Raw genomic sequence first — 12176 nt, 5'->3', positions numbered from 1 at the left:
CTTACACTCAGTAAAACAGATACACCGTGCTAGTTAAATAGTTTATTCCAGTAGGAGTTATAGCATAGTCAAACAGTCCATATATCATTCACTAATTCAGTCCTTCCGGGGATTATTCAGTTGCAAATTCCAGTGTCGAAAAAGAGAGGTCAGTAAACTTACAAATATCAGTCCAGTATTATATCTCCTCGCAGTAGAGATATGAAGAAGTCAAACCTCCTTTCTTCCTTCAACGTTCAGCAACTCAGCAGTAGAGAACACGCAGTTAGCAAACCACCAATCCATCAAACCATCAATCATCAGCAAATCGTCAGGTTCTCTTGCTCCCTCTTATGGCGGTTCAACACCGCACCCAAAATTACATGCTTTGCAGTTTAAAGTGACACACACTTAAACTTACAATCATAGTTTATTATTTTACCCAAACTACGTTAGGTAACCTTGTTATTCCTAACAGGTTTCCACCCTTGTTGCTTCTTGTCCTGCCTTCTGGTGCTTTGGAGAACAGGTTGACCGCTCCTCTTCTTTGGGGCAGCCCCTCCGATATTGGGACACTGCCATCATACCTAAATCAAGCCTCATCTAGGGAGCTCAGGCTCGGTTATAATTTTGATGAATGAATAAATAAATAAAAAAAATACACTCACCTCGGTTGGGTCCAATCCAGTTATTTATTCTCTGCTCTGTAAGTGGCTAGAAACCTACTTTCCCATCCGGAGGGCTGGAGAGTCCTCAACCAGCCTGGCCCAAAGCTGTGGAGGGCAACTGGTGGCTTTGGGCATGTCGGATGTTGGCTTGAGGAGGAGTTTTGCTCTTGGGAGTGACTCCCCTTTCTCTCTCTCTCTCTCCGCAGCGATCATGATCTGCAACCGAAAGCTGGACTCGCTGTGCAATATCCACGAGAACATCCGGGTCAAGAGCGGCGCCTGGGATGAGAGCGGGGTCTTCATTTACACCACGAGCAACCACATCAAATATGCTGTCACCACCGGGTAAGTAAGTGCCTTGGGCAAAGAGTGTGTACACACACACAAACACACACACACGCACACAAACCCAGGTCTGGGGCTTCCTCTCTCGGCTCCCCCAAGGCAGCGTCTTCCAACTTAGCTCCTTCCAAGTGGCCCCGCTGACGTTAAGATCTGCCTTGGGCAGGGGGTTGGACTAGAACAGTGGGGGCTAACCTTTTTTTGGGCTCCTGGGCCAAAAATGGTGTGTGTGCTTACGTGCCAGCACCCAGAAGGCATATGTGCGTGCCCCGCACACCCCCTCATCTGCACTTTGCCTCACAGCTGATTTTTCGGCTGGTTTGAGGCCTTTTCGTCCTCCCAGAGGCTTGAAAAAGCATCTGCAGGCTTTGCGGGATGAATAATAGGCCTGTTTCGTCATTTCCGGAAGTGACAAAACGGGCCTATTATTTGGCCTGCAAAGCCTCCAAGCCTCTGGGAGGACGAAAAAGGCCTCAAACCAGCCAAAAAATCAGCTGTGAGGTGCGCGCATGTGCAGTGAGGTAAATTTGCCTGCAGCTCATGTGCCAGCACAAATGGCTCTGCTTGCCACCTGTGGCACACATGCCATAGGTTCACCACAGGACTAGAAAATCTCCAAGGTCCCTTCCAGCCCTAGGATTCCACAGGTAGTCCTTAACTTACAACCATTTGTTTAGTGATTGTTCGAAGTTACAATAGCGTAGAAAAAAAGTGACTTATGACCAGCATCCCCAAGGTCACATGATAGAGGTGATCCTCGGCTTATGACCACAATTAAGGCCAAAATTTATGTCGCTAAGTGAGACATTTGTTCAGTGACTTTTGCCCCATTTTACGACCATTCTCGCCACAGCTAAGTGAATCACTGCCGTCGGTAAATTAGCAATCCGGTTGTTAAGTGAATCAGGTTTCCCCACTGACTTTGCTCGTCGGAAAGTCATAAAAGGGGAACAGGTGACCCTGGGACACTGCAGCTGTCATAAATATGAGTCAGTTGCCAAGCATCTGAATTTTGATCATATGGGGACTTTGTAAAGGCCGTAACTGTGAAAAATGGTCATAAGTCACGTTTTCCAGTGCCGTTGTTAACTTCGAAAGTCCACTAATAAACTGTTGTAAGTTGAGGACTCCCTGTAAAAATTTAGGTGTTTGGCAACTGGCGTGTATTTATGAGATTGGAGCATGCTGGGTTCACACGATCGCCATTTGCAAGCTTTTCCAGCTGGTTTCCAACAAACCAAGTCAATAGGAACGCTGAATTTACTTAATGACTGCGTGATATCAACGGCACTGATTCACGTAGCAGCTGCAGCAAACAAGAGGAGGCAAAGATCACTTAACAATTCCTTTGTTTGAGCCCTGGTGGCGCAGTGGTTAGAAGGCAACGTTGTGGGCTAACTCACTGCACAGTGCCAGGAATTGGACCCCGACGGGCTCAAGGTTGACTCAGCCCTTCTACACTTTTGAGATCGCTAGAATGAGGAGCCAGATTGTTGGGACTTATAATGCTGACATTATAAACCACCAGGAGTGGGGAGTCTTACCAGGTCAGCCGGGTTCTGTAGAACCACCTATAGTGTTCTGCCCGCCTGCCTGGACTCTCGGCTGTGTTTTATGACCTGATTTTTTTCCACCTCATCTGCTTTGAGTGCCGCACAACAGCAGGATAAGGGGAATGCTCACCGGAGTCGGTGATTTGTAAATAGTGTGCACACATGCATGCAAAGCGTGTAAGCACATGCTCACCGAACCGGTTGTTATGTCGGTAGGATCCCACCCCTGTAAACCACCCCAGAGAGGGCTATAAAGCACCATGGATGTGGTATATACTCCGTTTCCCCCAAAATACGACCTTCCCTGAACGTATGTCCTAGCTTGATGTTTTTACACGTGTTATAAGCCCTAACCCCAAAATAAGCCCTAATTAAGATCCTACCCACTCCAGAGCGGACAGGTAAAAATTAAGCCAGGGTGGGGATGGCGGGGGGTGGAGCTGACCGCCTACTTACCTTTGGACAGTTGTAGCCGGGCCTCGCGCACACCCCGAGACCTGCCTTGCCGGCCCATTTCTTCTGCAGCCAGCAAGGCTGGCAAGGCTTTCCTGAAGGCCTCTGGGGCCGAGAACGAAGCTCAGGATCGATCCAGAGCTCCATTATCCCCTGCAGACACCTTCAGGAAAGCCTTGCTGGCCGCTGAAGAAAAAGTTCCTGAAGGCCTCGGACAGCGAAAAGGAGGCCGGGGTGACGCATGCAAGTGAGGTTAGTCAGTGGAAGAACATCCCCCGAAAATAAGACCTGGTGCCTTTTTCTGGTGGCCAAAAAATGTTATAAGACAGGGTCTTATTTTCAGGGGAAACACGGTAATTCTAAGTCTTATTGCTCAGCAGTGGAAGTTTGGGGTTGAGTTGTGATTGTAAGTCCAGGACTGCATGTGTAAGGCCTTAGGCTAGAAGACCTCCAAAGTCCAATGATTCTAGGCGTGTTCCTCGGTCCCCTCTTGGGAGAAATGGTCCTTCCTCTCTCTTCCCGCCAAAGTGAGGTCTTCTCTTCCTTCCTCCTTCCAGGGACCACGGGATCATCCGCACGCTGGACTTGCCCATCTACGTGACCCGCGTGAAGGGCAACAACGTCTACTGCCTTGACCGCGAATGCCGACCCCGGGTCCTCACCATTGACCCCACGGAGTTCAAGTTCAAGCTGGCCCTGATCAACCGGAAATACGACGAGGTGGGTTTGGGGAAGGATGGTGGCTTGGTAGAACTTGCCTTTTTTTCTTTCCCTGGGGTTGTTGAAGTCCCAAGATGGCTCTTCTATAGCCCTAAGTGACTCGGAGGATTATGAGAATCGTAGTAAGGCACCTTGGAGTCCTGGAGAAACTATAAGTTCTAACTGTCAGCATTCTAATAAAACCCAACTCCAACCAAAAACTCCAAGGCAGGCATTTCCTCCAAGTTTCCTTTCATTAGAGTAGTGTTCTGACCAAGGTTTCCCGAGACCGTACTTAAGTACACGCTTAGTTAAAACAACTCTTTGTTTTATTTCAACGCTGGGAATTAAGTTCATTTCCAGCCGGTAATGAGTCCCAAACAGTTCCTCGAAATAAGCACCCACCTTTCTCTCCTTTGAATGGCTGCCAACAACTAGAGTGCCAAATGAATTATAAAAAAACCAATTGAAGTTACAAAGTCCACACAGAGCTTCCAGGTTTAATCCGAACAGAGTGAACAACTTTGCTTCCTGCAAAGGGTTTCCTACCTTTGCCTATCCTTTATACCTTATGGGAGGGGCCATCACCTCCCAGCCTTACTCCCAAGTCGCCCCTTTTGTTTCAGCTGCTCTCGCCTTCTATCAGCTCTACGCACACGCGCACTGGGGACAGGCTCCCCTGGGTCCTCTTCCTCGCTGCTGCCAGATTCTGGAGGCTCCAGAGGCAGCACCCCACTCCCAGATGGTCCCGTCCCCTTCCCTGCATCGAACACAGGACCCTCATCCGAGTCCTCTCCAGACTCCCAGTCCCTGTCCTTCCCCAATGTCCGATTCCGCTGCCGTCTGCACAGGCTTCCTGTGAACTACAATAAGTAGTTATACTGCCACATCTGGGAAAACCTGAAACTGAGAGTTCCGGGTTTTCCTTCAATAATTAAAAATCACAAATTCACCCTGCGCATCCATCATTCCATCACATGTCCCAATCACCATCCGTCCCAACTTGAGACATCCCTTCATCCAGGTGCAGAAATAACATGACCTTGAATGTAAAGAAAAGTGCTATTATGTCTAAAACGACATCCGCTCCATGAGATCCTCCCTCTCCCAACCTCCCACGCTCAAGAACGTGGCAGCGTGGAAGCCTCTGGTGCTAACATGGCTTCCAAAGCTGATACTAGCAAAGAATGTGACTTAATACCTTAAAGCAGTGTTTCTCCACCTGGACAACTTTTAAGATGTGTGGACTACAACTCCCAGAATTCCGCAGCCAGCATAGTCCACACCAATTAAAAGTTGCCCGGGTTGAGAAACACCGCATGAAAGAGTGACTTTGGGGAGGTGATACTCATTAGAATTGAGGGTTTTAGTCTCTCTACCACATGGCAAACTAGGGGTTTATTTTAGAACTGGTTTCACACGCGCACGCACAAAATCCATCCCTGGTTTCTTGACCAAACTTCTTTTAATCACCTAATTTAGCTAATTTGGGAGGAAAAGCCCTGTTTTGGCTTTGCTTTATTAAACTGTTTGAAAGGATAAAACCTTATGGTGTCCTGCCCCTGTTGGAATCTGATTTGGAGGGGGAGGCCGAGCAGCTGACCGGGAGTGGGAGTGGGGCTCCGTTGGCTGTGGAAGAAACTGGGGAAGGCAAAATCCAGCCGGGCGAAAGCAGGGAAGAGGTAGAACAAGGGAGAGGGAGTTCAGAGGAAGACCCAGGCCCACCCCCTCTTCATCCTAGGCCATGCAGGGGAGGAGTGGAGAAGGGAGCAACATGAGTTGCATGGCTTACGGGGGAGGAAAGGGCCCTGATTCCCTTCATTAGCTGCAGCTGGGAACACAGTGTATAAAAGAGGAAGCTGCGCACAGCAAGTTGTTGGGAGCAAATTGTGAATTATCTGGTATCATTGTGGCTTATCTGTGTTCCTGGCGTCTTCCCAACTCTGTGAGTTTTGGCTGTGCTTTCAAGTCTTAAATTCCTTCTCCTGCCCTGTCAAGGCTACTTACTTCAGTTTGGTTTGTTGGGACTTTAAGTTACAGTTTGTGTTGCTCATGTTTTGGACTGGATTTCCTGCAGTCAAAGGCTGTTCCTGGGAGAGTTTTTCCTCCAGCCAGAAGGTAACCAGGACATGGCGGGCAACGTTGGAGATAATAAAGAGACTCTTCTTGCTTCTTTGACTGTGTTCCTTTGTGCCACGCCCCTTTGGGTCATCACAGGTGGATCTTTCGATAACCCACCTGTGACCCCAGTTTATTGGACGAAATGTAGAGTGACATGCAACATCTAAACCTTGATTGTTTTTTTTTCACTCTGGAGGTCCTGCACATGGTGCGTAACGCCAAGCTAGTGGGCCAGTCCATCATAGCATACCTGCAGAAGAAGGGCTATCCCGAAGTGGCGCTGCATTTCGTGAAGGACGAGAAGACGCGGTTCAGCCTGGCTCTTGAATGCGGCAACATCGAGGTGGGTTTCTGCGTAAAAGGCAAAGGGCTCCCAGGTGCCTCTGTTTTCATTCCGTCAAGATTCTCGGGGCGTGGGCAGCACTTCATTTTGGGGCTTTGTGCAGGCAAAACGACAATAGAGTTTAATCTGCCTCTGTCATTGTTTTTATATCTCTCTTTTTAACTGTTATTGGGGAACCAGTTTGTCTCGTGGCTAAATCGCCAGGCTAGAAAACGGGAGACTGAGAGTTCTGGACCTGCCTCCTTCCTGCTGAGTGACTTTGGGTCAATCCCCAGAAAAAAAGGGAGGAGAAGGGAGGGAAGGAAGGAAGAAAAACAGGAGGGAGAAAGAAAGAAAGAAAAGGAAGAGAAGAAAGAAAGAAAGAAAGAAAGAAAGAAAGAAAGAAAGAAAGAAAGAAAGAAAGAAAGAAAGAAAGAAAGAAAAGCAGAGAGGGGGAGGGAGGGAGGGGGAAAGGCACAAGAAGGAGGAAGAAAGAAAAAGAAAGAAAGAAAGGGAGGGAGGGAAGGAAGGAAGGAAAGAAAGAAAGAGAAAGAAAGAAAGAAAGAAAGAAAGAAAGAAAGAAAGAAAGAAAGAAAGAAAGAAAGAAAAAAAGGCAGAAGGAGGAGGGAGGAAAGGGAGGAGGGGAAGGCACAAGAAGGAGGAAGAAAGAAAAAGAAAAGAAAGGGAAGGAGGGAAGGAAGGAAGGAACAGGAGGGAGAAAGAAAGAAAAGGGAAGAGAAGAAGAAAGAAAGAAAAAAGGAGGGACGGAGGACATCCTTCCCCTGCTGTCAATTTTGCTTGTCCTAAAGCCACTGGCATTTTCACACACACACACACACACACACACACACACACACACACACACACACACCCTGCCACCACCACCACCACCCTTTTAATGTCAACTTGGTTTGTGCAGTTAAAAAAAAAAGGCACCTGGGACATTTCTTGTCTCCAGGAGTATCATTTACTTAGAGTCCAACGCGGCTACAGGAGTAGCCAAGCCAATTCTGATATGTTCACACGCAAATAGCGTCGTCCCCTTTCCCGTTTTTCTCCCCTCTCGCGCCTTCCTGCCTCCTATTATTTACTGTCCAGTTCAGCTGCGTTCCTTTTGCTTGGGAAAACGCCCTCTTCGTCTCTCGCAGGCTTCCTTGGGAGGCCGGCACTGTCTCGGGGTCCGACTGCTCTTTGCATCCCTTCACACGCACACACGCACACACACACACACCCCTGCGTTCCTCCCCATTGCCTCCCGCCGTTGCTGTGGGTCAGGCTTCGACGAAGCGAGCCGAAATTGCAGCCATGACACCCCCGGGTCCTTTTTTTCCTTTAATCCTCGGTGGAGGGGCCGTGACTTTAGCGAGGAGGAGAGGAGGGCCAGGGGGCGGGGGGCTGCGTTCTCTGCGGCCCCTTCCGACGTTTCTCTCCCCCCACCCCCGGTGTCCCCTCAGATCGCGCTGGAGGCGGCCAAAGCCCTGGACGACAAGAACTGCTGGGAAAAGCTGGGAGAGGTGGCTCTGCTGCAAGGGAACCACCAGATCGTGGAGATGTGCTACCAGCGCACCAAGAACTTCGACAAGCTCTCCTTCCTCTACCTGATCACGGGCAACCTGGAAAAGCTGCGCAAGATGATGAGGATTGGTGAGTTTCGGGGCCAGGTGCAGGGTCCCTCAGGTGCAGGGTCCGCTTTTCGGGTCATTTTCGGGTCACTTTTTGCACGGTCAGCTGTGTCTCCGGGTGCAGGCCCACGGCTTGCGTGTCTTGTTTTTTTTTTATTAGACAAACACACAACCAGAAGGCAACGTTAAAAGCATTGAACATGGCACAATCCTGCTAACCCGCATAGTGCATATTTACATTCTATATACATAGTATATTAATAGATACATTTAATCATTTCTTCTTATCTTGATCCTTTCTCTTTTCTAACCCACCATAAAACTTATCCCATACTTTGTAATAATCCGATTCTTCCTTATTGTTTAATTCTTTTGTCAATTTGTCCATTTCTGCGCACATCCAAATTTTCCTAATGATTTCTATTCCACTTGGGAGTTTCTTTACATTTCCACTGCTGTGCGTAAGCCAATCTCGCAGCTGTGATTATATGAATTATTAAATATATAATATCCTTGTCATATTTTCCCACATTAATTCCTAACAAAAAAATAAATAAATTCAGGTCTATATTCTATTTTGATCATACATATTTCTTCTAACCATTTCTGAATTTTAGCGCCAGAACTTTTGGGCTTCTGTAAATCTTGCATATCTTTGTTCGATGGTGTCTTGCCATCTCTGTTTTGGATGCCCATGAGGTCGCCGGCCATTGACTTCTAGTTGGTAGGCAGTCTTGGCCACGGTGGGAGGTTCTCCTCTCTGCTCATGGTCATACCAGCGGAGTTGGCCTCCTCTCATCTTCTCTGTAAGTGATGCCACACCAAAATGTTGTCGAATGGTGTCATTTGTGATGTGGCCAAGAAGGGAGGTGCCCGATATCCAACGGAGCCTTTGCATTTCCATGGCGTGGGGAGAACTTTCAGTCCCAGTTGCTGCTGACCAGCCTTCAGTGCCATACGGTGCAACAGGGGGGAAGGTTGTCTTGTAAAGCTTAGATTTAAGGCACGTTGTCCGTGCCATAACACACCGGGGAGTTTTCCCAAATGCATCCAGGCCGCATTCACCCTTGCTCACACCTCGCCATTGAGGTCACCATGGCCTTGGAGGTGGAGATCCCAGATCCTGGATCCCAGCCCCTCCCACTGGCCATGCGGGCTGGGAATTGGGAGGGCGGGGGTTAGTTTCGTGGGGGTTATAATGCAACGTTTTTCAACCTTGGCTACTCCAAGATGGGTGGACTTCAACTCCCAAGAATTCCCCAGCCAGCACATTTTGAGAGTTGAGAAGGCCGGGCCTTGAAGTCCATCCATCTTCAAGTGGCCACGGTTGAGAAAGGCTGCCTGGCTGTAATGGGCCACGCGAGCCACCCGACCGGCTGCCTCTTCAGAACCTGAACAACTTTAGGAGATGCCATCCTATGCAGGAATTTCTCGGCCTTTTGTGCTGCCTCTGTTGAGGTACGCCAACGGTCAAGTGGGTGGAGGGCTTGGAGCAGAGCAGGAGGGGGAAGACGGGCAGCCTGGGCCCAAAGGAGACGAAGGGCTGGGGGCTCTGGGAAGTGGACAGCAGTCCTGACCCTGTTTCTCCTCGCAGCTGAGATCCGGAAGGACATGAGCGGCCACTACCAGAACGCCCTCTACCTGGGCGACATTGCCGAAAGGGTGAGGATCCTGAAGAACTGTGGGCAGAGTAAGTAAGCCAGCAGCCCTGGTTGGGCTCCTCACCCCAAGTGACTCCCAGGCGGCCCACCCGTGCCCTCCCGCCGACACTCTCCCCTCACCTGCCTCTTCTCTCACCTGGCTTCCCCCCCACCCGCAGAGTCTCTGGCCTATCTCACTGCTGCTACCCACGGCCTGGAGGAGGAAGCGGAGAACCTGAAGGAGACCTTTGACCCCGAGAAGGAGGTGGTGAGTGGGCTTTGGGGGCGGGCGAGGGTTGGGGAAGCGGGAAGGGGCTGCTGCTCCTGCCCCAGAGGACCTCCAGGCAGGTTGCAGCTGAGGAGGGAGGGGGTTGTGGTCCGCTGGCAGCCTGTGCAGACGGTAGCGGAATCGGACAGTGGGGAGGAACATGAGCCAGTCCGGGAGCCTGAGGAGGACTCGGACGAGGGTCCTGCATCCAAGGCAGAGATGGGGCCAGGACCACCTGGGAGTGGGGTGCTGACTCCAGAGTCTGGCAGAAGCGAGGCAGAGGAACAAGGGGAGCCTGTTCCCAGTGCGTGCATGTGCAGAGCTGCCAGAAGGCAAGATCAGCTAAGACAAAAGGGTGACTTGGGAGTAAGGCTTGGAGGTGATTGGCCTCTCGCATAAGACATAAAGGAGGTGCAAAAGGACAGGAATCTTTGCAAGAAGCAAAGTCGTTCGCTCTGTTCGGATGAATCCTTGAAGCTCTGTGTGGACTTTGTAACTTCAATTGGTTTTTTTATAATTCATTTGGCACTTTAGTTGTTGGCAGCCATTCAAAGGAGAGAAAGGTGGGTGCTTATCTCGAGGGACTGTTTGGGACTCATTACCAGCTGGGAATGAAAATAATTCCCAGCGTTGAAATAAAACAAGAGGAGTTTGGAGTAAGCGTGTGCTTAATTACGGACTCAGGAAGCCTCAGTCAGAACAGTGACTTCTTCTGGGAGAAAACCTCTCCATGGCTTTCTTAGCTCCGTGCGAAGGACTTTCTCAAGCAGCTCCTCCCAGGCAGTCCTTGACTTACAACCGCTGGCTTAGTGACTGTTTGAAGTTACAAAACGGCAAGGAAAACAGTGACTGAAGACTCTTTTTCACACCTATGACCGTTGCAGCACCTCCATGGTCATGTGATCAAAATTTGGACGCTTGGCCACTGACTCATTGTTTATGGCGGTCGTGGTGTCGCCGGGGTCACCCCATATCCCCTTTTGGTGACCGTCTGGTCATGCCAAGCCAGCGGGGGAAGCCACTCAAAGTCTGTGCTACTAATTTGACAGTGGCTGCGATTCATTTAACAACTGCAGCAAAACAAAAGAGTCACAGAATTGGGGGGGGCAAAGCTCGCTTAACGCATGTCTCACTTAGCAACCTCAATTTAGCAACATAAATTGCAGGCCACCTGTACTTATTTATTTATGGGGAGGAAGAAAGTGTGCTGGATCTGTTTGCACCACCTTGAGTTACTTGCACAAAGGATAATAGATAGATAATAGAATTCTTTATTGGCCAAGTGGGATTGGACACACAAGGAATTTGTCTTGGTGCAAATGCTCTCAGTGTACATAAAAGAAAAGAGACATTTGTCAAGAGTCAAGAATCGTCAGGTGCAACACTTAATAATAGTCATACGGTACAATAAGAGTAGACTAGTTATAAAAATCAAAATTTTACTTAAAAATAGACTAGACTAGACTAGACTAGAATAGAATAGAATAGAATAGAATAGAATAGAATAGAATAGAATTCTTTATTGGCCAAGTGTGATTAGACACACAAGGAATTTGACTTGGTGCAAATGCTCTCAGTGTACATAAAAGAAAAGAGACATTCGTCAAGAGTTAAGAATAGAATAGAATAGAATAGAATAGAATAGAATAGAATAGAATAGAATAGAATAGAATAGAATTCTTTATTGGCCAAGTGTGATTAGACAGACAAGGAATTTGTCTTGGTGCAAATGATCTCAGTGTACATAAAAGAAAAGATACATTCATCAAAAGTCAAGAATCATCAGGTGCAACACTTAATGACAGAGGGTACAATAAGCAATCAAATCATACTAGGAAACAGTCAATATAAATCGTAAGGATACAAGCGACAAAGTTACCGTCATAACAGTCATAACTGGGAGAAGTGTTCTGACCAGGGCTTATTGACACACTAACAAACACACATTATAAAATCCCCAAATCTTTTTTTTCTTTATTTCAACGGCTGTGAATTTCAGTCATTCACAGCCCATAATGAGTCTCACACAGTTTGTAAATAGTCCCACAGAAGTCTGCCAAAGTCCTTCGGGATAAGTCTGATCAGCACGCACCTTTATCTTCCTTGAAAGGCTGCCAACCAATTAGTTATACGAGGCCAAAACGGAGCACAAATTCAACACAGAGCTTCAGGTTTCAAACCGACCAGTACGAACAAAGTTGCTTCCTGCAAAGGCTCATGTCCCTTTGCTCCTCCTTTACGTCTTATGGGAGGAGGGGCAATCACCTCCCAGCCTTCCTCCCGAGTCGTCCCTTTTGTCTCAGCTGCTCTGGCCTTCTGGCAGCTCTACGCGCATTGGGAACAGGCTCCCCTTGTTCCTCTGCCTCACTGCTGCCAGACTCCAGAGGCTGCACTCCCCTCCCAGATGGTCCCGGCCCCATCTCTGCATCGGATGCAGGACCCTCGGCCGAGTCCTTCCCAGACGCCCAGACTGGCCCCTGTTCTTCCAAAACTGTCCAACTCTGCTGAT

At 48.7% G+C, this 12176-nt stretch overlaps 1 protein-coding gene across 1 annotated transcript in view; it reads left to right on the top strand.

Moving 5' to 3' along the window:
• COPA (coat protein complex I subunit alpha) overlaps nucleotides 1-12176 on the top strand; it is a 61230-nt gene that overhangs the window by 36260 nt on the left and 12794 nt on the right. The window contains exons 17-22 of the mRNA XM_087913831.1: nucleotides 854-992; nucleotides 3553-3715; nucleotides 6012-6158; nucleotides 7592-7781; nucleotides 9354-9449; nucleotides 9579-9667. Coding sequence (XP_087769957.1) covers nucleotides 854-992; nucleotides 3553-3715; nucleotides 6012-6158; nucleotides 7592-7781; nucleotides 9354-9449; nucleotides 9579-9667 — 824 coding nt within the window. The remainder of the gene's footprint in view (nucleotides 1-853; nucleotides 993-3552; nucleotides 3716-6011; nucleotides 6159-7591; nucleotides 7782-9353; nucleotides 9450-9578; nucleotides 9668-12176) is intronic.

The sequence above is a fragment of the Pseudonaja textilis genome, chromosome 16, assembly GCF_049901715.1.
Source record: "Pseudonaja textilis isolate UNSWEBS1 chromosome 16, rPseTex1.2, whole genome shotgun sequence".
Lineage (NCBI taxonomy): Eukaryota > Metazoa > Chordata > Lepidosauria > Squamata > Elapidae > Pseudonaja > Pseudonaja textilis.
The sequence above is the reverse complement of the archived record's forward strand: the minus strand, read 5'-3'. Positions and strand labels throughout refer to the sequence as shown.